At 41.9% G+C, this 24,472-nt stretch overlaps 2 protein-coding genes across 2 annotated transcripts in view; one reads left to right on the forward strand and one right to left on the reverse strand.

The window, feature by feature from the left end:
- The window catches only part of lrba (LPS-responsive vesicle trafficking, beach and anchor containing), a 373,382-nt gene extending 361,733 nt beyond the window's left edge, over positions 1 to 11,649 (forward strand). Inside the window, exons 56-57 of the mRNA XM_060917126.1 lie at positions 8,832 to 8,983; positions 9,143 to 11,649. Of these exons, the coding sequence (XP_060773109.1) occupies positions 8,832 to 8,983; positions 9,143 to 9,233 (243 nt within the window). The 3' untranslated portion in view covers positions 9,234 to 11,649. The remainder of the gene's footprint in view (positions 1 to 8,831; positions 8,984 to 9,142) is intronic.
- Positions 11,650 to 22,568: 10,919 nt separating this feature from the next.
- The window catches only part of slit2 (slit homolog 2 (Drosophila)), a 138,989-nt gene continuing 137,085 nt past the window's right edge, over positions 22,569 to 24,472 (reverse strand). Inside the window, exon 37 of the mRNA XM_060917128.1 lies at positions 22,569 to 23,929. Within this exon, the coding sequence (XP_060773111.1) occupies positions 23,685 to 23,929 (245 nt within the window). The 3' untranslated portion in view covers positions 22,569 to 23,684. The remainder of the gene's footprint in view (positions 23,930 to 24,472) is intronic.

Below are 24,472 nucleotides of genomic sequence, written 5' to 3' on the forward strand. Positions count from 1 at the left end.
CCTGATAACCACTGACCTGACTACCAGCTAATGTTATTAAACCTAGCTAGCATAACCAGGCTAATCAGCCAGCTTAAGTTAACACACTAACTTTACTGAAAATATAATCTTTCTCATATTAATTGCTAACACCCAAACAGACAGATGTATCTCATCTCGTTATCTCTAGCCGCTTTATCCTGTTCTACAGGGCCGCAGGCAAGCTGGAGCCTATCCCAGCTGACTACGGGCGAAAGGCGGGGTACACCCTGGACAAGTCGCCAGGTCATCACAGGGCTGACACATAGACACAGACAACCATTCACACTCACATTCACACCTACGGTCAATTTAGAGTCACCAGTTAACCTAACCTGCATGTCTTTGGACTGTGGGGGAAACCGGAGCACCCGGAGGAAACCCACGCGGACACGGGGAGAACATGCAAACTCCGCACAGAAAGGCCCTCGCCGGCCACGGGGCTCGAACCCGGACCTTCTTGCTGTGAGGCGACAGCGCTAACCACTACACCACCGTGCCGCCTGACAGATGTATGCTAACCTGATGAACAAATAATCACCTGAGACTAAAAAAATACTGAAGTAAAATATTAGCAACAGCTAACATAAACTAAAGATAGATTGTGTGCTGTTTAGCTAAAAATAGTATAATCTCCTTTTCATAATGCTAGCCATCTAGTCTAATCATTTTCTATTATTTATTAGGAAGGTTAACATTTTTAGGTGGAGAGTTAAAAAAAAAAATGTTCGTTAATATACTTAAGAAATAGATTATGAATAATTTGTTGTTTTTAAAAAAATTTTGTTTAATGTTTAGAGACGACTTAAAAAAAAAAAAAAGCTAGCATGCAACAGTTAATCTGACAATCAGTCGAGCTAATCTTGCTAAATATGCCAAGGTGCTAAAAAGCTATCCATGAATAACTGTTAAATTTGCAAAGTACATTAAACCTGGCTAAGTGTTAAGTGATGATTACCAGCCATCCCAGCTAAGCATGCTAATAGAGCTAAACATGACTTAATTAACATTGTAAGCTTCTAGGATGCGATTAGCATAATCTCCTTTTTATAATAGTAACTGGAGGCTGTTGTTTTTGACGTTAGCAAAGGTTTAGTTACTTTTTTCCTTCTGTTATTTTAGAAATTACTGAAAAAAATATCAGAAGTAAATAATTTAGTCGACCCAAAATATTCACGCTACTGAGACATGCAAATGAACGCAGCATGTTTGATTAATGCCGTGTGTAAACCAGAAGAAATAGTAATTGTAGATAGAGCTGTTTTTAGATACGTGTGTGTGTACTGGAAAATGTGTGTGTCACTTTTTGAGTGTAACCCTTTTAGCAGATTCCTTCTTCCTGAAACATGCAGCCATATGTAATTGATTGCATTAATGTCTCTATAAATCGCTGGCCTTGCCCTCTCCAGACAGACTTTGGCCCAGAAGAGACAGATTAGAGAGGGAAAGAGGGATGAAAAACGGCCTGCGCTCTGTTTGCTGTCTCTGGGGCGACGGCTCTGTTTAGTCTTACACACTCACCGTGGGTCTGAGATGTGAGTTGTGGCGGCCATGTTGGATCGTTCCTGAAAGGGACGCGTGATTTATACCGACTGTACAGGGAAAGACAGCGAACATTTTAAGAGTGGTCCGAGGAAAAGAAAAAAAAACGTCCCTCACACACATTTTTCCCAGAAGTTATTTATAAAATCATTTTCAGTGATCACTGCATGTTAACATGAGCATGCTAATGTTTCTAGCACAGGAAGAAATCTAAAGTAAATAATGTCTAGAATATGAGGAGGACATTTAGTTACATGGATAAATCAAGGGTTAGTAGGCAGTTCTATCAATATAAAAGAGAACGAGTAAACGACTGGAGGAAGGGTGGATGGATGGAGGATGGATGCACCAGATGAAATTATGCAAACGTATCGAGAGGTTACGTGCCATGCTGCCATTCTTCGCACAATGATAAATAAACTGATGAATGGGGAGATGGAGTCAGTGGATGGACACATGGATGGAAGGATGAATGGATAAAATGGACAAAATGTCACAGAGCGAACAAAGCCAATCCAAACAACATAAGAAGTTCACCTGAACATTTTCTGAACCACTTGTGCGTTTGTAGTAGAGTGCATGCTGATAGCAGTTTGATGGGTGTATTGATGAAGATATGGATGGATTAGTGTGTTTGATGGAAACGTCCGTGGTTTTAGCACAGTAACAGTTTAACAACAGAAGGATGGGTGGACAAGGAGATGGATGTAAAAATCTCCAGTGATAACATACCCTGCTGTCATTCTTAGCACAATGACAAAGGCTGGATGGTCAAAAGGAAGGATGGATAGATGGACAAAAAAATCACCACTGATGACGTACACAATGACAAAGATTCAGTGATGGATGGATGGGTAAACCAGTGGATGGACAGATGGATGGTTGCATAAAAAGATGTGTGGCTTGATGGATGGAAAAATCACCAGTGATAAGACACCATGCTGTCATTCTTAGCGCAATGATGGATGGATGAACAGATGAATGGAAAGATGGATGGATGGATGGATGGATGGATGGATAAATCACCACTGATAACATACACAATGCCAAAGATTCAGTGACGGATGGGTAAACCAATGGATGAACAGATGGATAGTTGCATAAAAAAAGATGTGTGGATCGATGGACAGAAAAATCACCAGTGATAATACGCCATGCTGTCATTCTTAGCACAGCGACAAACCTTTCACAACGGATGGGTGGGCAGATGGACAAAAGGAAGGATGGATAAATGGAGAGATAGATGAATAGACTATGCTGTGGATGGATGTAAAAATCTCCAATGGATGAACAGACTGATGGTTGCATAAAAAGATGTGTGGATTGATGGATGGAAAAATCACCAGTGATAAGACACCATGCTGTCATTCTTAGCACAACAAGGGATGGATGGATGGATGGATGGATGGATGATCAGGTGAATGGACAGATGGTTGATGAATGTGCTGGTTAGATCACCAGGAACAAGCCCATGAGTCACTACTGGTAGGAATCTGGATATTCCATGCACCTGGATCACAGTTTGAGTCAATTTAATTTAATTAAAATAATAAACAGTACGGCGCTCTGCTGTACCCTCAGCTCCCCTTTTTGAGTGACCACAATTCACCTAATTACAATAATTTAAATATTATGTATATTACCAGAAGGAGTGCAGCATAGAGCAGTAGCCCTGTTGCTGATTTCCTGACGTGAGTAATGTTCTGCAGTGCCTCCACAGTGAATAAAAAGGCTCCTGCGTCTTTGCGGTAGTATATTATCGATGTTTCCTGAGGGACTCTTTACAGTGTAACACAACCCACACGAGCAGAGGAAGAGCAGATGAAGGGTATAAATCTGTCTCTCTCTGGTCCTGGCGCTGCTGGACTCCGACGCCAGAGCGCCATCAGGAGAGTTGCGCTAAAGTGGATCTGACAGACGCTCAGACGGTCCACAGGGGGCGTTAGCGAACGTAGCACATCCATCACACCACTGATCCACTCAGTAAAAAGGGCACCTAGTCACAGGCTCTGTCCCAAATTCTGGAGTTGGTCGTGTACTTAATAGAACATAGACCATTTTGTGGTTTTGTCCTAAATGTTAGTGTAGACTCTTTCACATTCTTGCTAAAGTTTTCCCCCTGAAGGCTCTGTCCCAAATGCTAGAATTTGCATCGATGTAGTGAACTTGGTGAACATCGACCACTTTAAGACTCCATCCAAACCTCGACGATGTTTGACTAGCTTTCTGACGAAAGCATTGATCATTTTAGGGTTCCATCCCAAATCATAAATAATACCTTGCAGCACTTATAATAGGAAAATTTTAACTGATTAATAAATAAATGATACTGGTCTTGCAGTAACATCAGCGATTTTATGGGCTCTGTCCCAAATGGGGCGAAACATGCGTGCACACACAAGTAACCGGGTCATGTAGCAGGTGTGCACCATTTTTGGGGAGTTTTCTGCCTTTTTAGATGGAGGAAATGCCATTTGAGTTAAAGGTCATGATTATACATATATATATATTTTGTTTGTTTGTTTGTTTTTGTTTTGTTTGTGGGTGTGGTTTTGTGGTGGAGAGGAATTGGAGGGAAAAAAAACTCCTACTACAAGCAAATAGTAAATAAGCAAACTGAGACCTTTACTGACTCATCACATTTGATATTAAATACATCACATTGCAGTGTTCCGAATGCTAAAGAAACAGGTGATTGTTATTAGGAAATAAAAAGTGAAAAAAGGTGGTTATCTGAACATGTTGAAGTACAGAATTATTGCAATTAAATATAAAATAAGTTTCCTTTACGAATAAGATGGTTTTATTATCCCCCGCCGGCAGAAAGACCTGAAGGTGGATTATGCCGTGGCGATGTCCGTCAGTCCGTCCGTCCCAGGAAGGGTGCTCACATTCTGAAATCAACTCCTCTCATAATTTTTGGAGGACTTTCACAAAACTTAGCAGGATTCTTTGTTATATGTCGGTAATACGTACGTTGCAATTTCGTCCAATTTAGTCGCATTTTACCAGAGTTATGGTATAGTTGCCAGCAGGGGATATTGTGCTCTCAGAGCACTCTTGTTTATTTTTGCACTCGAGCTAAAACGAAAGCAAAGCTTACAGCTACCAGTTTAAGAGCATCGTTTGGCTCAGTAATGATAATACTTCGCAGAATAAATCCATGTTAAGTCAGTAGATTAACAAACAAATAAATAAAATCATTACTACATTCTCATACAACCCGGTCTTTAAACGTTAGGTCATGCCTCCCATGTGATCAGCTTCAAGATTTGTCCTTTTGTACACAGAATTTTCATAGATAAATATAGACAAGTGTCACACAGTGTCAGGATGTCTGTCTGAATAATATGCAGATGTGCATATGCAAATTTTTTTACATCAAACATGTTGTGACTGATGGGGAAACTTGTTTGCATTTTACTTTTGGCTGTTCGACTGAACATCAGGTTGTGAGTTTTTAAAAAAAAATGATAAAATGATTAATAAATATTATTAGAATACAGTTCTGTGCACACTGGTGAAATCAGCGAATAGTGTCGTTTGCATCAGCTGAGATTTCTTCACTCACACACATCCAGTGCCATTGTCTTTTAGCGAAGAATCTGCAACACAAGAAAACGCAACACTGGATTTTTTTAACGCTCAAACATGAGTCTATTAAGCATGTCTGTAACCATGGAAACGGAGTTATTGTATGCAAAAATGTTTCCGATAATAGCCCAACATTAAACTGTATACAAAATAAAGTTGCTGAGAGAAAAGAGAAGCCAGACATCACATCACTCATAGTGCACTCTGGGATTAGTACATGGACTCACTGTGAAGCTGTAGATGTGTGTACCTCAGCTCTAGCTCTGCGCTCTGATTCAGACAGCTGCTCCCGAGATATCCGTTAATCACGCTCAGCATCCCAATGACGATCAGCAGAATCAGACACAACAACGCCAAACACATGGCCGACGTACAGCAGTGACACGTCATACACGGGGAAGGACAGTAGCTACGTCTCTGTTCTGACACACCAAACACAAAAACACACACTGGCAATGTGTCAGGGATCAAATTGAGGCTTCATTAATTCTGTACTTCATTATGGAGGCTACAACTGACTGACTGTGTCTGGACATACATACAGTACGTCCGTCCAGTATGCCTGCGTGTTTGCCTATCTATAAATCTCTATACACATCTGTCTGTCTCCCTGTCTGCTCATCTATTTGTCTGTCATTTCAGCTATCTAATGTTTGCGACCTGCCTGTGCACCTCCATCTATTTGTCTGTCTTTCTATTTATCTAATAGGTTTGCAGTCTGCCTACCGTCTATTTCCACTCTCCTACAAAAGTATTGTAATGGCAAGTCCAAATCGTTTATTTTGCTGTACACTGAAGACATTTGGGTTTGCGATCAAAAGATGAATGAGACACAATGGATCAGAATTTCAGCTTGTATTTAAATAATATTGGCTGGCATTGAGTGGTATATTAGATATATTCCATTCAGCTAGCATGATATTGAATGAGTTGAAGACAAGTTCAGGATCATTCTAGCTGAATGGAATATATTACCGTACATCCATCCATTATCCGTTACATCCATCCATTATCCGTTACATCCATCCATTATCTGTAACCCCTTATCCTGTGCAGGGTCGCAGGCAAGCTGGAGCCTATCCCAGCTGACTATGGGCGAGAGGCTGGGTACACCCTGGACAAGTCGCCAGATCATCGCAGACTATTATTATTATTATTATAATACGTATTCCTTTTGGGTGTTCAACACGTCTTTCTCTTTCAAAATTCTTTCAAAATCTTCCGTGTTTAACGAAGCAAACCTGGCCATGTTTGTTTACAAATTGTCACAGTTGCTCGCAAGCGCAAGTTTTACATCTCCGGCGTGTGACGTCATGTTGTCTTGACAACCATGCGATATTGTAAACCATATTCAACGCTCATTCTCCATTGGGTAGAGTGACATAATAAACATAGGATAAGTGATATGCTAACAATATTGTATGCTATCAAACCAAATGAATGAATTCGGCTAGACGGAAATAGAACACGTTTTTATTCCATCGAAAAAGTGTCCTGAATGTATAATAATTCCCAATATTTATATCTAGATGTGTTTAACAAAAGACAGCACCTTTTGTTTGAACCCACCCATTTTTTGAGTGATTAAAAATATTGGATAATGTGATTGACAGGTGTTTCTTGTTGTTCAGGTGTGCCATGTCAGATTGATTATTTAAACAATTAATCGCTCTAAATGTCAGCTCTTGTCAAGAATGCATTTGTTGTTAAAAAGGATAAACCAACAAGACGACGAGAGATATCTTGGGGAGAAAAGCAAGACATTTTGAAGCTGAAGGATGTCAGAGGGATGGTCAGCCTTAGCCATTGCACAAGCATTGGGCATAGCCAATAAAACAATTTGGAATGTCCTGAAAATGAAGGAAACCAGCGGTCAACCAGACGTCAAACAGAAACATTGTGAGAGCTGTGAAGAAAAATAAAAACCCAAAAACAACAGTCAGTGACCTCAATCAATAACCTCCAGGGGTGACTGTATCACAATCCACCATTCAAAGAAGACTTGGAGAGCTTAAATAAAGAGGCCATGCTACAAGATGCAAACCACTTGTCAGCAGTAAGAATGGAAAGGCCAGCCTGAAAATCTCAAAGAAATACAGAGATGAGTCATAAAAGTTCTGGAGCCAAGATGAACCTCGACCAAAATATGGAGAAAGAAAGGGTCAAGCACGGTGGAGGTAGTGTCATGGCTTGGGCTTGCATGGCTGCTAATGGAACAGGTTCACAAGTGTGTAGAAACATTCTGTCTGTCAATTTACAGAGAAACGCATCCAATCTAATTGGGAGGAACTTCATCATGGGATATGCAACCAAATATTAAGTGTTATTTACTCTCGATTAAGATTCTGTTCCAATACTTTTGCTCACCCCGAGTTTGGTCGGTCTGCCTGCCTCCAAAGGTGCCATGTTCTGAGTTGTTTAACACATCTCATCTCATTATCTCTAGCCGCTTTATCCTGTTCTACAGGATCGCAGGCAAGCTGGAGCCTATCCCAGCTGACTACGGGCGAAAGGCGGGGTACACCCTGGACAAGTCGCCAGGTCATCACAGGGCTGACACATAGACACAGACAACCATTCACACTCACATTCACACCTACGCTCAATTTAGAGTCACCAGTTAACCTAACCTGCATGTCTTTGGACTGTGGGGGAAACCGGAGCACCCGGAGGAAACCCACGCGGACACGGGGAGAACATGCAAACTCCGTACAGAAAGGCCCTCGCCGGCCACGGGGCTCGAACCCGGACCTTCTTGCTGTAAGGCGACAGTGCTAACCACTACACCACCGTGCCGCCCTGTTTAACACATCTCAGTGTAAATATCAGGCAATAAAAGCTGAAATTCTGATCCATCGTCTCATATTTATCTTTTGATCTCAAACCCAAATGTATTCAGTGCATAGCAAAATAATTGTCCTTGCTGTTCCAGTACTTTTGCACTGTATATAGGTCTATCTGTCTCACAGCTGTCTAACATTGGACTGAGATGGACTGATTAAATTTTCAGCCTGCCTGCATTTATTTACCATTGTTCGAATGTCCCGCGCTGGTGGGCTGCTCTGCCAAAGGAAAATTGACGTAAGTGTCGTCATCCAGTCCATGACTCTGGCTTGATGTGAGGAAGTTCTCATACGTGCTCATTTACATTCAGGAACAAGGATGAGTTCAGTGACGATGATGAAGCTGGTATAATCGGTTTTGTTCGTGTGCGTCTCTGACTGCATGTAATGCGAGGCCAGTCATGTTACGGAAACAGGAAGCAGTCTCACAGACCACCCTACGCTGTCCTTATTACAAAATGATCACACTTATTTCCTAGTAGTCCTATATGAGTGTCCCACATTGAGTGTTTGTTTTCACATGCACATACATACAGATTGCAGGGTGTGGTTGTGTCGCTGTCTGAGCTGTGCAGTCATATGGTGTAACAGGTGGAGTGTGATCCATTTTCATGTGTCGTTTCCATTGCTTTGGTGGTCAGTGTTTGATAGTGTTAGTGGTTAGTGTCACCGATCCACTAAAACCACTTCTTAAACCATTTCCTGCTTTGCCGTGACTCATTTCTAATCCAAATACTGCATCATATGATTATCAAACAATTAATCAAATGATTATCAAAATTCTATCATTTTTAACTTCCCTCTCGTTCTGTCTCTCCGTGTGTGTGTGTGTAGGCTATGTTATTGAGTAAGGATGGTCAGTACCTGCTGTGCGGAGGAGAGCGGGGGGTTCTCACTGTATGGCAGCTCCATGATCTCAAACAGCTCTTCACTTATCCAGGCTGCGATGCTGCCATTCGCTCCATGGCCATGACCAACGACCAAAGGTACACACATGTATATACACACACACACACACCCCAAATATCCATAAATATTGGTCAATATCAATCAAAACCTTATTAATCACCAAATTAAATTATATTAATAGTATTTAAACATCACATTAAATGTAATCATAATCTTAAATTTCTCTCTCTCTGTAGATGTATCATTACTGGCATGGCATCTGGCAGCATTGTTCTCTTCTACAATGATTTCAATAGATGGCACCATGAGTACCGAACCCGGTACTGATCCCCTTTACCACGGTCGCACCCGGTGACCATGGCGACAGCCCAATGGCACCCTGAATCACAACCCTGAACACTGAATGTAATCAGAATAGCGTAGTTATTTTTAATAAAGAGTGTTGCTTTGTTTGTAGTTTTGTAGACCTTCTAGAATTTTCTGATTAAATATGAAATAAAATCTATTTTTAGCTCTATTTTCACCTCGATGCTAATGTGAAAGCATATATACACACATGTATACACAGAGTAAATATTAGGTATGTGCCGATACTTAATGTTTAATATCGCAGTAATTTTATCAAGGCTCAATATTATCATGATATTGTTCTGTTAATAAAGGACGACTGTCTGCCATGTTGGAAGACATCTGTCCCTGTACTGCCTTTCAAATGGGACACGCTTTCTCTCTCTCTCTCTCTCTCTCTCTCTCTCTGCCCTACGCAAAGCATCTGTGATAAAACTGCAGACTGCACAACAAATATCACAACGAATCGTATCATCAGTGATTATCGGCACATCCCTAATCAAATCCTTTTATCTATGTGCTTCTGGGTGAGTGGGATTTTTTTTTTTTGTCTTTAATGCTGTGACTGTTATCTTCAGCAAACTCTAATCGTGATGAAAGTGAGAATTAGGCTACTGAGCAAAACTCAACCTGTCCACTGCAGAGGAACGAATCAGCTGTCTAAATTCAAGAGAGTACCAGGAATCGTTCGCGGATCATCACCAATGTCACCACACGCGCGCACTAGTAAGCAACAAAGTCACAGGTGACCATTTTTCTTTTAGGTTCTCTCAATTCTATGCAAATGAGGTATGACGTGGTAAAACATGAAGCCTAGGACATAGTACGTAAATCAGACAATCAGTTTTTTACACTGGTTAGTGCGCTATTTAATTTGTATTTAATTAGTTAACTTTAAATGATATATAATTACTCCCTTTTCTCATCTGAACCATGCCTACAATCAACACTGGTAATGGTCACTGAATGACCACAGTGAACGACTCGTCACTTGCTCGCATGACCGTAGCCTGATGTTCTTTTAAGTAATCGTACCTGAATGTAATGCCAAGATCGTACATTTTTGCTGTTTGAACCCAGCACCGTTGATGATGTGATAATGAATCACCATTTATGCACCAACCAACCATTTAACTCAAACTGTTGCACCAATTGAAGGGGTGGGGCCAAGCGGGTTTTGTCAAATCCTGAATTTAAGTCCTGTCGACTTCACATTTAGCATAAAATGTCAAATTTAAGTATACTGTAACAGGTAGCTGATGTTTAGCCAGCTTCAGCCACACGAGAAAACGAGCTAGAGCTAAACCTAACACGTTAAAACGGACATCGTGCGCTCAAAAACCAATGTTTTAGGATAAGTAAGTTGAGCACAGGAAGCACTAAACGATATTATGTGATCGATTTGTGAATGGCAGCTCAAACTTCACTTAAGCTCCGCCCTCACTGTCCCAGACACGCCTTGTGACTAGCTGAGTGGAAAACTTGCGAAGTCGGTGTGTGAATTACGATTCGCTAGCATCCTGAGCTTTAAGGTCATCAGTGGAATTACAAATTATAAAATTACATTTTGCATTCACGTACGATTATTTCAGTCTATAGCTATATGATTTTCTGTTGCAAATGGCGTCCGTGATGATCTGTGCTCTCCGTTTGTTTATGAAGGGGCCGTGATTTCAGCAATAGCAGAAAATAAGCAGTGGTGATGTCCTTTAGTTTGTGCGCGCGAGTGTGTAGAGGGGTGATACAAGTGAATTTCAAGACATTATCATCATCATGATGTTTGTATTTCCTTTTTTTTTTTAATACTTATATCAGTCTGCCAGATCTGTCCTGGTGTGTCTTACTGTAGCTGCATACCTACTCCAACAGGAAGTGATGTCATCAATAAAATCTCTTGAAGCTTAATTGGTTTAATACTTGCACTATGAAAGAAACCTGACATGATGTTCACTGCATAAAGTGTGCACTTGCTGAAATACGAACCCTAAAATGAAACACTGGAGTGTGGTGACTAGACATGTGCCGATATCGAGAGAACTTTTTATCATGGTGCATGATATTTTCGCAGGACTCTCTTCTCATTCTGTTCTATCGAAACTGAGAACCCTGAAAAGATTGCTATTGTTGTGCTGACTTTTGATTAGGACACAGCCTGAACATGCTGCCTACTTAGGCAGCCTCCCCCCGTATCGAGCCCACAGGGAGTGGTGATATTTCACGATATAGTGTCCCCGATATCGGCACATGCCTAGTGGTGACGACAATGTCACCTACTCATTGTTTCTTCATTGTTTGTATTGTTTTGTTTCTAAACTAAGTTTTATTTCCATGACAATCAGAGTGGAAAGGTGTGACGAGATTGAAATAATAAAAGAGTTTTATAATTGAATTCAAATCAAGTGGGGTTCTTTTCAAACACATTTAGTGTTCCTATTAGAACGTCTGACGTTTTAAGACGCCGTCTGAAACGCAGAAAATTCTTCCCTCTACAACATCTGCCTTTTCTAAGACTACATCCTAAACTCTAAAACACACACATCTCGCATTCTTACTGGACAGTCGGCCATTTTAAGGCTCCACCCAAAAGAAGTGTGTTGATTTGAACAAAACATCATGCTGTGTTCCATCCAGTGTTCCTACAGTCATGTGTTACCCATAATGCACTGTGGATAAATTAGCTTCGCTCAACCATCACACTTATTGAAGTGATTTAAAGGTTCTGACTACAAAGTTGAATTCTGGGCAAAAATGTTCCATTGCTGTTGGAGTTTGGAGATGTTGCGCCGCTGCACACACCATGTATCTGATGCGTAAATGTTTTGCCGAGATAAAAGGCATCCCGCATTTTACAATTCTGGAGATTGCCAAAGTAAGCGAGCAACATCACATGACCACCGTGGGGTGTGTTTGACCTACTTTTAATCAAAACAAGTCGGCGTGGACAAACATGGCGGACTCGGCTCTCACACCACTGTAGGTACAATACAGCCCGTCTTTTTAGAAACTACATTTCCCATCAGCCAACTTCCGCGTTGACGGGATCATCCATGTCACATCCTCCATGAAAGCATAAACCACCCGGAAACTCCTAGCTCCTCTTTTGGCGCCATGATTTCAACACGGACACAGGGAGGAATTGCTCGCTCCGCGAGCAAACCCAAAAAGACGTCTTTTCTTTCTTGCAAGAATCAGAGTTTCGCGCTTTTCTTTGTTTACCTTTGGCCACGGTAGACTCTAAGATCGTGCGATTTCAAACTCAGCTTGAGTTTACAACCGGTTTTTCATTTGTTCCTTATAAGTACATACAACACTGCAACCAGGCAGTTATTTTAAAGTTAAGAAGCGACTGGATCCTTTTTAACTCAAAAGCTGTGCACATTGTTTAATCAGAGACTTTCTTTTCATCACGAGCGACCACGCGTCGGATCAAGAAGTTCTCTGCTCCACGGAATCGATTCACGGAGACCTCCACAACGGCGAAACTCCAAAGTCTCGGAACATCTCTTCATAATCTTGCTAGAGGCAAGATACTGAGTAAGACTTGGCACTTGGGCAAAACCTAGTCTTAGGAATTAGCTTTTATTGAAGTAGTGTGAATTTAAACTCATGTTTAATTGTTACACTATAGACACGCAGCGTGTTGAATTGATTTTTTTTTTAATCTCTCAATTGTTTAATAGATAGGCTTTGCATGCTTCTCTTAATTCCCTATTAACACCTTTTGTCTTAACTCCACGAGGTAGGATCCTTGGGCCTTAGCTAGCCATATACGGCTAATTCTTTGTCTAATTAGCAACCAAAGCTAGCTCACCAGGCCTCACAAACACCTTCGCTAAACACACGGCTAATTATTTTGTTCCATTAGCCTCCAGGGCTAATTGTATTGTCTCAAGGGATCACAAGGCCTCCACCACATGGAGTTAGCTACACAGAGCTAATCTTTTGTCTCTAACACGTGGCGGTCCTCCCCCACACACACAAACGCATCTTTAGCTAGCAACCAGAGCTAAATCCTTTGTTCTCAAACCCCACGTGGTGACACACCCTCCTTAGCTAGCTTTCCTCTGCCTTAGCTAAACACAAGGCTAATCTAGGCCTACACAAACACGTGGCCTCTCACAAACACACCTTAGCTAGCATTCCTTTGTCTTAGCTTAGCCACATGAGGTTAATCTAGGCCTACACAAACACGTGGTCACAGGCCTCACCTGGCCTCACAACCACACCTCAGTTAGCATCCCACACTAGCTTCTTTCTTTTACTAGGCCATAGGCCTTACCATGTGGTCAACTCCTCCCCCACAAACACACATGGAGTTAGCTACCAGAGCTAATTCTCTTGTGTAGACCACACACACACAAGGTCTCTCTCTCTCTCTCTCTCTCTCTCTCACACACACACACATCTCACTGTTTGTATATATTTCAACTGCTATTATCCATTTTTATCTTTGTTATAATAAATTTATTTATTATTGAAACTGGGCGGCACGGTGGTGTAGTGGTTAGCACTGTTGCCTCACAGCAAGAAGGTCCTGGGTTCGAGCCCCGGGGCTGGCGAGGGCCTTTCTGTGTGGAGTTTGCATGTTCTCCCCGTGTCCGCGTGGGTTTCCTCCGGGTGCTCCGGTTTCCCCCACAGTCCAAAGACATGCAGGTTAGGTTAACTGGTGACTCTAAATTGACCGTGAGTGTGAATGGTTGTCTGTGTCTATGTGTCAGCCCTGTGATGACCTGGCGACTTGTCCAGGGTGTACCCCGCCTTTCACCCATAGTCAGCTGGGATAGGCTCCAGCTTGCCTGCGACCCTGTAGAACAGGATAAAGCGGCTAGAGATAATGAGATGAGATGAGATTATTGAAACTGTGTGTATTTATTTGTGTTCCAATATTTCTGAAGTTGCCCAATCTCCCAAAGAATTCAAAAAGGTGCATATAAGTTATTTAATATGGTAAGTGATCATAATAATTTGGAATATACCGTAATTTAGCTGTTTGGTAATTTATTATTAAGCACCAAAAATTAATGGTATTAATTAATGAGACTGATTCCATGAGTGATTTAATGATAATATGAGACTGATTCAATGAAAATGAGTCACTGAAAACGATTCAAATGAGACTGATTCAATTTTAATTATTAACCTTCAGATTTAATGAGATTGATCACTCAATTACCCAAATGCACCTACACCAGCTAAAAGCCAGCGGAAAAGAAAAGGAAAGCTGCCTAGTGAGTGCAACTGCAAGGTTAGATGACGTCATTTTTCTGGACAGATAACGAAATCATTCTAACTAGTGCTTAGCTCTCTGAGCCTTAGAATGCATGTGCTCGACTCCACGGTAGCGAGTCTGGAGTTATACACCTAATGTTTTGATCTTACAGAGAAAGAAACGAGAACATAAAAGCAATAACAGCGAATAGATATATTCCTCTTTTGTTTCACGGATCTATTCGCAAACGTCAACCAAAAAGTTACATCCCTGCAACTCAAAACTGTCCGAGGTCAGTGCAGAGTCACGATGTTTTCCGCACGTCGCCATCTTGGTGTGACACAGTTCCATAATTATGCTAATTATTGGGACTGCACTACATCCTGCAACACCTTGATATGGGACTGCACTATATCCTGCAACACCTTGACTCTTCAGGGACGTACGCCAGGATCCTGTTCGTGGACTTCAGTTCGGCGTTCAACACCATCGTTCCAGATATCCTTCACACCAAGCTCACCCAGCTCACTGTGCCCTCCTCCACCTGTCAGTGGATTATAAACTTCCTGACTGACAGGAAGCAGCTGGGGAGCATCACATTCAGCACCTGGACTATCAGCACTGGGGCCCCCCAGGGGTGTGTGCTCTCCCCACTGCTCTTCTCCCTTTACACCAACGACTGCATCTCAAGAGACCCGTCTGTTAAACTCCTGAAATTTGCAGACGACACAATGGTCATCGGCCTCATCCGAGACGGTGACGAGTCTGCATACAGACGGGAAGTTGAACGGCTGGTCTATTGGTGCGGTCAGAACAATCTGGAGCTGAACACGCTCAAAACTGTGGAGATGACAGTGGACTTTAGGAGGAGCCCCCCCCCCCCCCCCCCCCGCCCATCACCAACAACATTGTGACTGCCGTTGAAACCTTCAGGTTTCTGGGTTCCACAATCTCCCGGGACCTGAAGTGGGAGACCAACACAGTCACCATCATCAAAAAGGCCCAGCAGAGGTTGTACTTTCTGCGCCAGCTCAGGAAGCTCAACCTGTCTAAGGAGCTGCTGACACAATTCTACTCTGCCATCATTCAGTCTGTTCTCTGCTCTTCCATCACTGTTTGGTTTGGATCGGTCACCAAACAGGACAAGAACAGACTGCAACGGACAATAAGGTCTGCAGAGAAAATTATTGGTGTCAGCCTGCCCTCCATCCAAGACCTGTACCTGTCCGGAGTCAGGAAACGGCCAGGTAACATCTCTGCAGACCCATCACACCCTGGTCACAAACTGTTTAAACTTCTCCCCTCTGGGAGACGCTACAGAACACTGTACGCAAAAACAACCAGACACAAGAACAGTTTTTTCCCTCAGGCTGTCTCTGTGATGAACAGCTAACCGGACTCAAATATCAGTAAGATCAACTGTGAAATATCTGCACACTCATACCATCATTCTGTGCACACTGTATATTTATATTTACTAATCCATCCTTGCACTATGCTGTCTATACATATATTTACCCTTCTACATGTACAAAGCTTTTTGTTTTTGTCTACGCTTTTTATCTGTTTGTACTAAGAGAGCCAAGTGAAACCGGAGTCAAATTCCTCGTGTGTGTTCACATACCTGGCAAATAAAGTTTTATTATTATTATTATTATTAGTTAAAGCTCCTCATGTTCGGCTGTTTCCTGTTTCCATAGCGCCATACTGTTTACCTCAAGAGGTCTCAAAATGGAGAAAAGTGAGTCTCAGGACATCAAAATAGGGTGGCAATATCTGGCCCCCCCAGGATCCAGAAAGGACAAAGTAAAGGGTTATGGAGCTTGAAGAAAGAGAGTGGACTTAGTTTTGCAGATAAGATTCTTTAAGCAGAAAACTTTCTCTCGCATATATTCCCCCCAGGTCTTCAAGTGCCACACCACTTTCTGTTCACTGGGACCTTGTTCTTTTCCATTCACCCAGTTCACTACCTACATCACTCAACTCACAAGCCAGACTCAAACCAGCAACCTCTGTATTGAGAGGCAATACCTTTACCACAAAGCCACAAGTGCTGTAGGGCCTTTGTCTTTTAAAATGACAACCATGAATCTTAAAAAAAAAAAAAATCTGTGACGTCATCAAATTTTTTAGCTGATTAATGAACAATTCCCTTACATTAGCACATTTTATCAGTTGATGATATAAGAAAGATGGGTCCTGAGTTTATTTTATTGCAAAAATTGAAATTGAAATCCAGTCCAGATGAAAAGCACAGCTTTCACTGGGTCGGTCCAGACTCCAGCCCTGATCTACACGAACTTAAAACTGTAATAAATATTCCACAAAAGAAACGAACAGATCTCTAGCAAAGTCCACAACACAGCACCAACACAAAACTTGGCTTGGGTGTTAGAACTATAAACAAGTCAAGATTTTACACAAACCCAGTCAGCAGATAAATCAGACCTACACCTCATTAAGGCCAAAGCATGTCTTTCTCACCCTAATTTCTGGAACACAGCTCTGTTTAACTCTAACTGCTCAGAATGGTGTTGAATGGTTGTCATTTTCACTAGCGTATCCATTCATCCATTACCTGTTGCCGCTTATCCTGTTCTACAGGGTCGCAGGCAAGCTGGAGCCTATCCCAGCTGACTACAGGCGAAAGGCGGGGTACACCCTGGACAAGTCACCAGGTCATCACAGGGCTGACACATAGACACAGACAACCATTCACACTCACATTCACACCTACGGTCAATTTAGAGTCACCAGTTAACCTAACCTGCATGTCTTTGGACTGTGGGGGAAACCGGAGCACCCGGAGGAAACCCACGCGGACACGGGGAGAACATGCAAACTCCACACAGAAAGGCCCTCGCCGGCCACGGGGCTCGAACCCGGACCTTCTTGCTGTGAGGCGACAGCGCTAACCACTACACCACCGTGCCGCCCTAGAAGATCTATACTTTGTATTATATTTTTTATTTCATGTGACTTCCTATCCTGTGACTCATCTGTATTTTGTAAACAGTGGCCATTACACACCAAGCACTAGATCTTGGTGTAAGGCCGAAAAAAAGTGCCAGTTCTGCAGGTGATCTAGGAACAATGCACAAATCCATGAACACGGCCGCACTCAGTTAATTTTTTATAATGACCAATGCACTCTATCAAGAGCAGCACAAATTAGCATCAGGTCGCAACCAGGTACAGAATACCACACCTTGGCAATCGATATGTTCTGATAATGTCTTCCGCTGGCACTCGCAATAAATTAACACAAGTGGAAAAAATTCTCTCCCTTTGACTATGCGTTCTCTTTTGTGCCTCGTTTATGAGTGTGCGTGCACTGAAACTTTTGCAAGCAAATTATGTTTTGAAAGGTGGTGGTGGGTGGAGTCATTTTAATGACTGCACCTTTGAAACTCATCATTGTTTGCGTTAATAAAGTAAATAAAATACTCTGATGCTAATTTGAACAGGTTTTGTTTTGTACTAGCGAATATTTGATCAATTGGATTGTGGATTGTGACTGAAATGATCTGTTTCTTTGTTAAGGACCACAGTGTAAACAGACCTCATTTAAATACTAAAAACAGAAAACTGATGTTCTATTGTGAGCCACGAGATGGCGTTGTTACTCAACAGCACTGAAGAAACCCAATGTCTAAATTTTATATATACACACACTATATTGCCAAAAGTATTCGCTCACCTGCCTTGACTCACATATGAGCTTAAGTGACATCCCATTCCTAATCCATAGGGTTCAATATGACGTCAGTCCACCCTTTGCAGCTAGAACAGCTTCAACTCTTCTGGGAAGGCTGTCCACAAGGTTTAGGAGTGTGTTTATGGGAATTTTTGACCATTCTTCCAGAAGCGCATTTGTGAGGTCACACACTGATGTTGGACGAGAAGGCCTGGCTCTCAGTCTCCGCTCTAATTCATCCCAAAGGTGTTCTATCGGCTTGAGGTCAGGACTCTGTGCAGGCCAGTCAAGTTCATCCACACCAGACTCTGTCATCCATGTCTTTATGGACCTTGTTTTGTGCACTGGTGCACAGTCATGTTGGAAGAGGAAGGGGCCAGCTCCAAACTGTTCCCACAAAGTTGGGAGCATGGAATTGTCCAAAATGTCTTGGTATGCTGAAGCATTCAGAGTTCCTTTCATTGGAACTAAGGGGCCAAGCCCAGCTCCTGAAAAACAACCCCACACCATAATCCCCCCTCCACCAAACTTTACACTTGGCACAATGCAGTCAGACAAGTACCGTTCTCCTGGCAACCGCCAAACCCAGACTCGTCCATCAGATTGCCAGATGGAGAAGCGCGATTCGTCACTCCAGTGAACGCGTCTCCACTGCTCTAGAGTCCAGTGGCAGCGTGCTTTACACCACTGCATCCAACGCTTTGCATTGCACTTGGTGATGTATGGCTTGGATGCAACTGCTCGACCATGGAAACCCATTCCACATGAAGGCCACATGAAGTATGGAGGTCTGTAGTGATTGACTCTGCAGAAAGTTGCCGACCTCTTTGCACTATGCGCATCAGCATCCGCTGACCCCGCTCCGTCAGTTTACGTGGGGCTGAGTTGCTGTCGTTCCCAAACACTTCCATTTTCTTATAATACAGCTGACAGTTGACTGTGGAATATTTAGGAGCGAGGAAATTTCACGACTGGATTTGTTGCACAGGTGGCATCCTATCACAGTTCCACGCTGGAATTCACTGAGCTCCTGAGAGCGACCCATTCTTTCACACATGTTTGTAAAAACAGTCTGCATGCCTAGGTGCTTGATTTTATACACCTGTGGCCATGGAAGTGATTGGAACACCTGATTCTGGTAATTTGGATGGGTGAGCAAATACTTTTGGATATATATATATATATATATATATATATATATATATATATATATATATATATATATATTTTTTTTTTTTCTGCTTGAAATATGACCAGGTCGATATGAATGTGTGTTTATTTCGATGTTAAATCAGATGTCGTCTTTAGTACAAGGCCAAAACTGCCAAAATACGACTTAATTTCACTGGAAATTATTGAAATAAGTTAATATTCCTATTATCAGAGGCAGCTCATCCTTATACATATTGTTAATCAGCTCATACACGTGATAATACAGAAGATAAATATTTAGAAATTATCTTTAAAGTTTCTCCAAACACTGCAGTAAGGAACACAGCTGTTGTAATTACTGTCTGTGGCCACACGGTGGCAGCATCATCATTCTGACTCTTGTTACTTATACTGTAAATACATATCAGGATCAGCATTCTCTCTCTCTCATTGTGTGTGTGTGTGTGTGTGTGTGTGTTGCTCCAAAAGGGAAATCGCACGGTAGAAGGAAGGAATATTTTTATTTAAAGAATCAGTAAGATAATGTGCTCGTCAGTGTACAAGCACCATCCTCTACAATACACACCATCATTATAGTTATCATCATATCATCATTACCACCTGAATAACCACCATCATTCTCACCATCATAAGACATGTGCCGATAATCTGAAACAGAATATCTTGATAAACAGAATATTTTTATGTTATTGTGGATTCTTCTACCGCATAAGCAGAGTTTGTTGTCAGCGTTCTTCACGCGATAAGTTTTTTTTTCACTCAGAAGAGGCAGTGCTACAAATGTATTGTTTTAAGTTAACAGTTTAGTAGTCGACATTTTCTGTACTGCTTTGATTAAGGGCCAAAACTTGTGTTTGCAGATCACAAGAATTCATTCTCAACCCAGGCAGCATTTGTAACTAGCTAGCTTGGTAGCAGATAAATAGCAAGCTTTAGTAGCTTACTTATCACTATAAGAGACAGCTGTTAGTTAGTTTGCTAACCGGCAGGTTATATTAGAAAATTCCCTTCTTGAAATAAAGCTAATGTTTTCAACCGTGTGTTAGTAAGCTCATTAGCTTATCATACTAGCCAATTACCTCTTTGATATGAGGTAACTGTTTAAAACAGTCTGTTAGCTAACTAGCTTACCATATTAGCCAATTCTCTCTTCGATATGAGGTAACTGTTTAAAATCGAGTGGCACGGTGGCATAGTGGTTAGCACTGTTGCCTCACAGCAAGAACGTTCTGGGTTCGAGCCCAGCAGCCGACGGGGTCCTTTCTGTGTGGAGTTTGCATGTTCTCCCCGTGTCCGCGTGGGTTTCCTCCGGGTGCTCCGGTTTCCCCCACAGTCCAAAGACATGCAGGTTAGGTTAACTGGTGACTCTAAATTGACCGTAGGTGTGAATGTGAGTGTGAATGGTTGTCTGTGTCTATGTGTCAGCCCTGTGATGACCTGGCGACTTGTCCAGGGTGTATCCCGCCTTTCGCCAGTAGTCAGCTGGGATAGGCTCCAGCTTGCCCGCGACCCTGCACAGGATAAGCGGTGACGTATAATGGATGGATGGGATGGATGTTTAAAACCGTCTGTTAGTTAGCTTACCGTATTAGCCAATTCCCTCTTCTATATGAGGTAACTGTTTAAAATGGTCTGTTAGTTAGCTAACTAGCTTACCGTATTAGCCAATTCCCTCTTCGACAAGGTAACTGTTTAAAACTGCCTGTTAGTTAGCTAACTGCCTACATGACTGTTGCCGTCCTCATAGTTGAGGGTCGGCAATCCAGGAAACTATGAACTAGCTTCCCTGAATCCTCTTTGGTGATTATAGCACACCAGAAGGACGCAAACCATCTGGTGGTGGGTAAACATACACGCCTATGGGCAATTTAGTGTAGCCAATCGACCTAATCCGCATGTCTTTGGACTGTGGGGGAAACTGGAGCCCCCAGAGGAAACCCACGCAGACACGGGGAGAACATGCAAACTCCACGCTGAAAGGCCCCTGTCGGCCACTGGGCTCAAACCCAGAAACTTCTTGCTGTGAGGTGACAGTGCTAACCACTACACTACCGAGCCACCCAGTTAGCTAACCAGCTTACCATATTAGCAAATTCCCTCTTTGATACGAGGTAAATTTAGAACTGTTCCTTACTTAGCTTACTAGTTATCTGACCCAGTTCATTCATCACTACAGAAGCTCATCCTGTTTAGCTGTGTTAGCACCTAATCTGAGATATCAGTAAAGAAACATAAATTACTCAAGCTCACATGCACAGTGTGCTAAAATTACCACATACTGTATTTTTAATCTCGCGGACTTTTTTATGACGGCACACTGAAGCAACTTTTTTTTTTTTGCTTATCTGCAGAATATCTGATTTGTTTTCAAATTCATTTTTCTTTTAATTTTAACATTAACGTGATGTGTATAATCACGTTTTACTGAGGTAATTATTCAAAACATTTAGAGAGCTAACTATATTAGCGAGATCACTCTGTGCTGCAAGAAGAAAGTCGGTTTAAAAATGCTAACTAGCTAATGAGGTCAGCTCTGCAACAAGAGCTAACTGTTTACAAAGCCTGGCTGTAATTTTGGTAAGCTAAGAATCATATCACCTTAGGAGGTTGTAAGGTAACTAACGTCATAACGTCTAATATGATATGATGATGTACCAATTTTCCCGAACCACAAGACTGTGACTTCCTCAAGAAGTTTGTTTTGACTGTAGTTTTCTGAGTAACTCAAATATAATTATATGAAAGTGAATCCTGAATACGATGCAAGAATTCGTATTTTTTGTATATATTGCTTTAAATTAGCTGTGTAAAATTTTTTAAATATTCAAACATTAATGTATAACATTGATGCAGTTCTTACCAAGAATGAAAGGTGACTGTGATATAAAACCAGTAATATCGGCACATGTCTAATCATGGCGCAAAGTCTACGATACCAGTTTAGCAGCAACGTGTTAACAGGAGGGAGGAAGTGGGCAGAGTTAAAGTATCATTTAATGATAAAAAATACTCACAGCTTTTACGTTCTAGTTAAATCGAGTTTGTATCAGGAGAAACATCTTAAGAGGTACGTACAGCGCCTCCTAGTGGAGCTACCATTACTCTGTCACTACATATTTGTGTGTTTTAGGTCGAATACACAAGAAGGGGGGAATGGGCTACAGAGTTCTTCGCTAATAGGAAAGTCCATCTCTGACACCATACAAAGTTTAAGGACAAAAATATACACTTCACATTTTGAAGGTTTGAAACACCACTAAAGGTTTTATATAAACATGACTTACATCTCGTTGGTCGAGTCAACCACCGTTAGTTGTTCTACATTACAGCACGCTAATGTGTGTGCGTGTGTGTGTGTGTGTAAGCTACGCTGTTAACAGGACAAATATAAATTAATAAAGGTTTATATTGGCTGTAACTCTGTGGATAAAAGCAGGAAAGTACTATGAAGGAGTGGTTCAGACAATAAATACAGAGGGTTCACATAGTGTGTGTGTGTGTGTGTGTGTGTGTGTGTGTGATCATGTTTCTGACTGACAGGTGTCTCAGGGTCAACAAAAATAATCAGCTAATCACAAACACGATGATATGACATCACCCTAATTGAACTCAAATTAGCTTGCTCGAGAGCCTGGTCTTAGTTACACAACAGATGATAATTAGCTTGCTAGCAAACTTTGCTAGCTATTTAACATTAGATAACTACTGCAGTTACCTGGCTAACATTAGCGCTGTGCTGTGTTTATATAGCTGGATAGTTTTGCTAGCCTTCTATTGTGTAACTAAAATCAGTAATATATGCTAAGCGCTAATATTAGCATCGGCTGATCAGATTTAACTTAAGCTTCACCCTTGTTGGTCCAGGGAAGCCTGTCGTGTGTGTGTGTGTGTGTGTGTGTGTGTGTGTGTACTGGCGGTACTATTTTCCCCATGTTGAAAAAGTGAGTTAGTCCAAAAACCCGTACGGAGAAACAGACTGCTCTCCGCTCTTCACTGAGGTGATGTTGAGTAAAATTAAACGATTAAAATTTTTTTTTAAAAGATAAACAAAAAAATAAAATCACAGTTCTTTCAGGACTGCAAATGAAAAACAAAATAATCTAAAATCTATACCATTTTTGTCCTTAATAATAAAAAATAGGGTTTTTTTTGTTCTGTATCTTACAATAATCCATCTTCTTTTCTGAGGCAAGCGATCATCAGTCCGAAACGGAAAATATGTGAACATTTATATAAAAACATGGAGAAATAGATGAGAGGAGAGGAAGAGGAGGAGGACAGGAAGTGTGTGTATGTTGGAGAAGGGGTGGGGTCTCTTCTCTCTCTCTCTCTCTCCCTCTCTCTCTCTGTTTTAGGATGGACACTTCGTACAGCCACATTTGACCACTTTCTCCACTTCCTGGATGAACGAGGAGCCGTCCGTGCACTGGAACGTGTACTTCCTGGTTTTGGTGCGGAGGGCGGAGCAACACGAATCCCCGCCCCCACAGCTTCCTGCACATTCTAAGCGCGAGATTTTCTCCGTGGTCTGACACGCAGCGTAGCCCTGCTGCCTCTGATAGTAACTTCGGACCCTGTGACCCCGACACTCCATCTCTGACCAGACAGACAGACAGAATATTAGTAACAAAGCGTTCAGCAAGATCAGGATGAGCAGTTGAATATTTTATATCAAATTAAGATGGACGTTGAGACAAGGAATAAAATCAAAGAGAGAAGAAGGAAAAGGCAAATTAGTCCGCAGTAATAACAGGAGGTGCTTTACACTGGACATGTGCTGATACTGGATTTAAAGATTTTTTTTTTAATCTGCTGTGACATCACTCACGTTATACTCAACGGATACAGTAAGGGGAAATAAGCATTTGGGCATTTTTGTTTTTGTTATTTAATATACAGTACAGTGCAGAAATCTTAGGCACATGTAAAGAAATGCTGGCAGCATGGTGGCATAGTGGTTAGCACTGTCGCCTCACAGCAAGAAGGTTCTGGGTTCGAGCCCAACGGCTGACGGAGGCCCCCCTGTGTGGGGTTTGCAGGTTCTCCCCGTGTCTGTGTAGGTTTCCTCTGGGTGCTCCGGTTTCCCCTTCAGTTCAAAGACATGCGCTTAGGTTAACATGAGGCGGCCTTGGGCCTGAA

The sequence above is a fragment of the Neoarius graeffei genome, chromosome 3, assembly GCF_027579695.1.
Source record: "Neoarius graeffei isolate fNeoGra1 chromosome 3, fNeoGra1.pri, whole genome shotgun sequence".
In the NCBI taxonomy this organism is placed as follows: domain Eukaryota; kingdom Metazoa; phylum Chordata; class Actinopteri; order Siluriformes; family Ariidae; genus Neoarius; species Neoarius graeffei.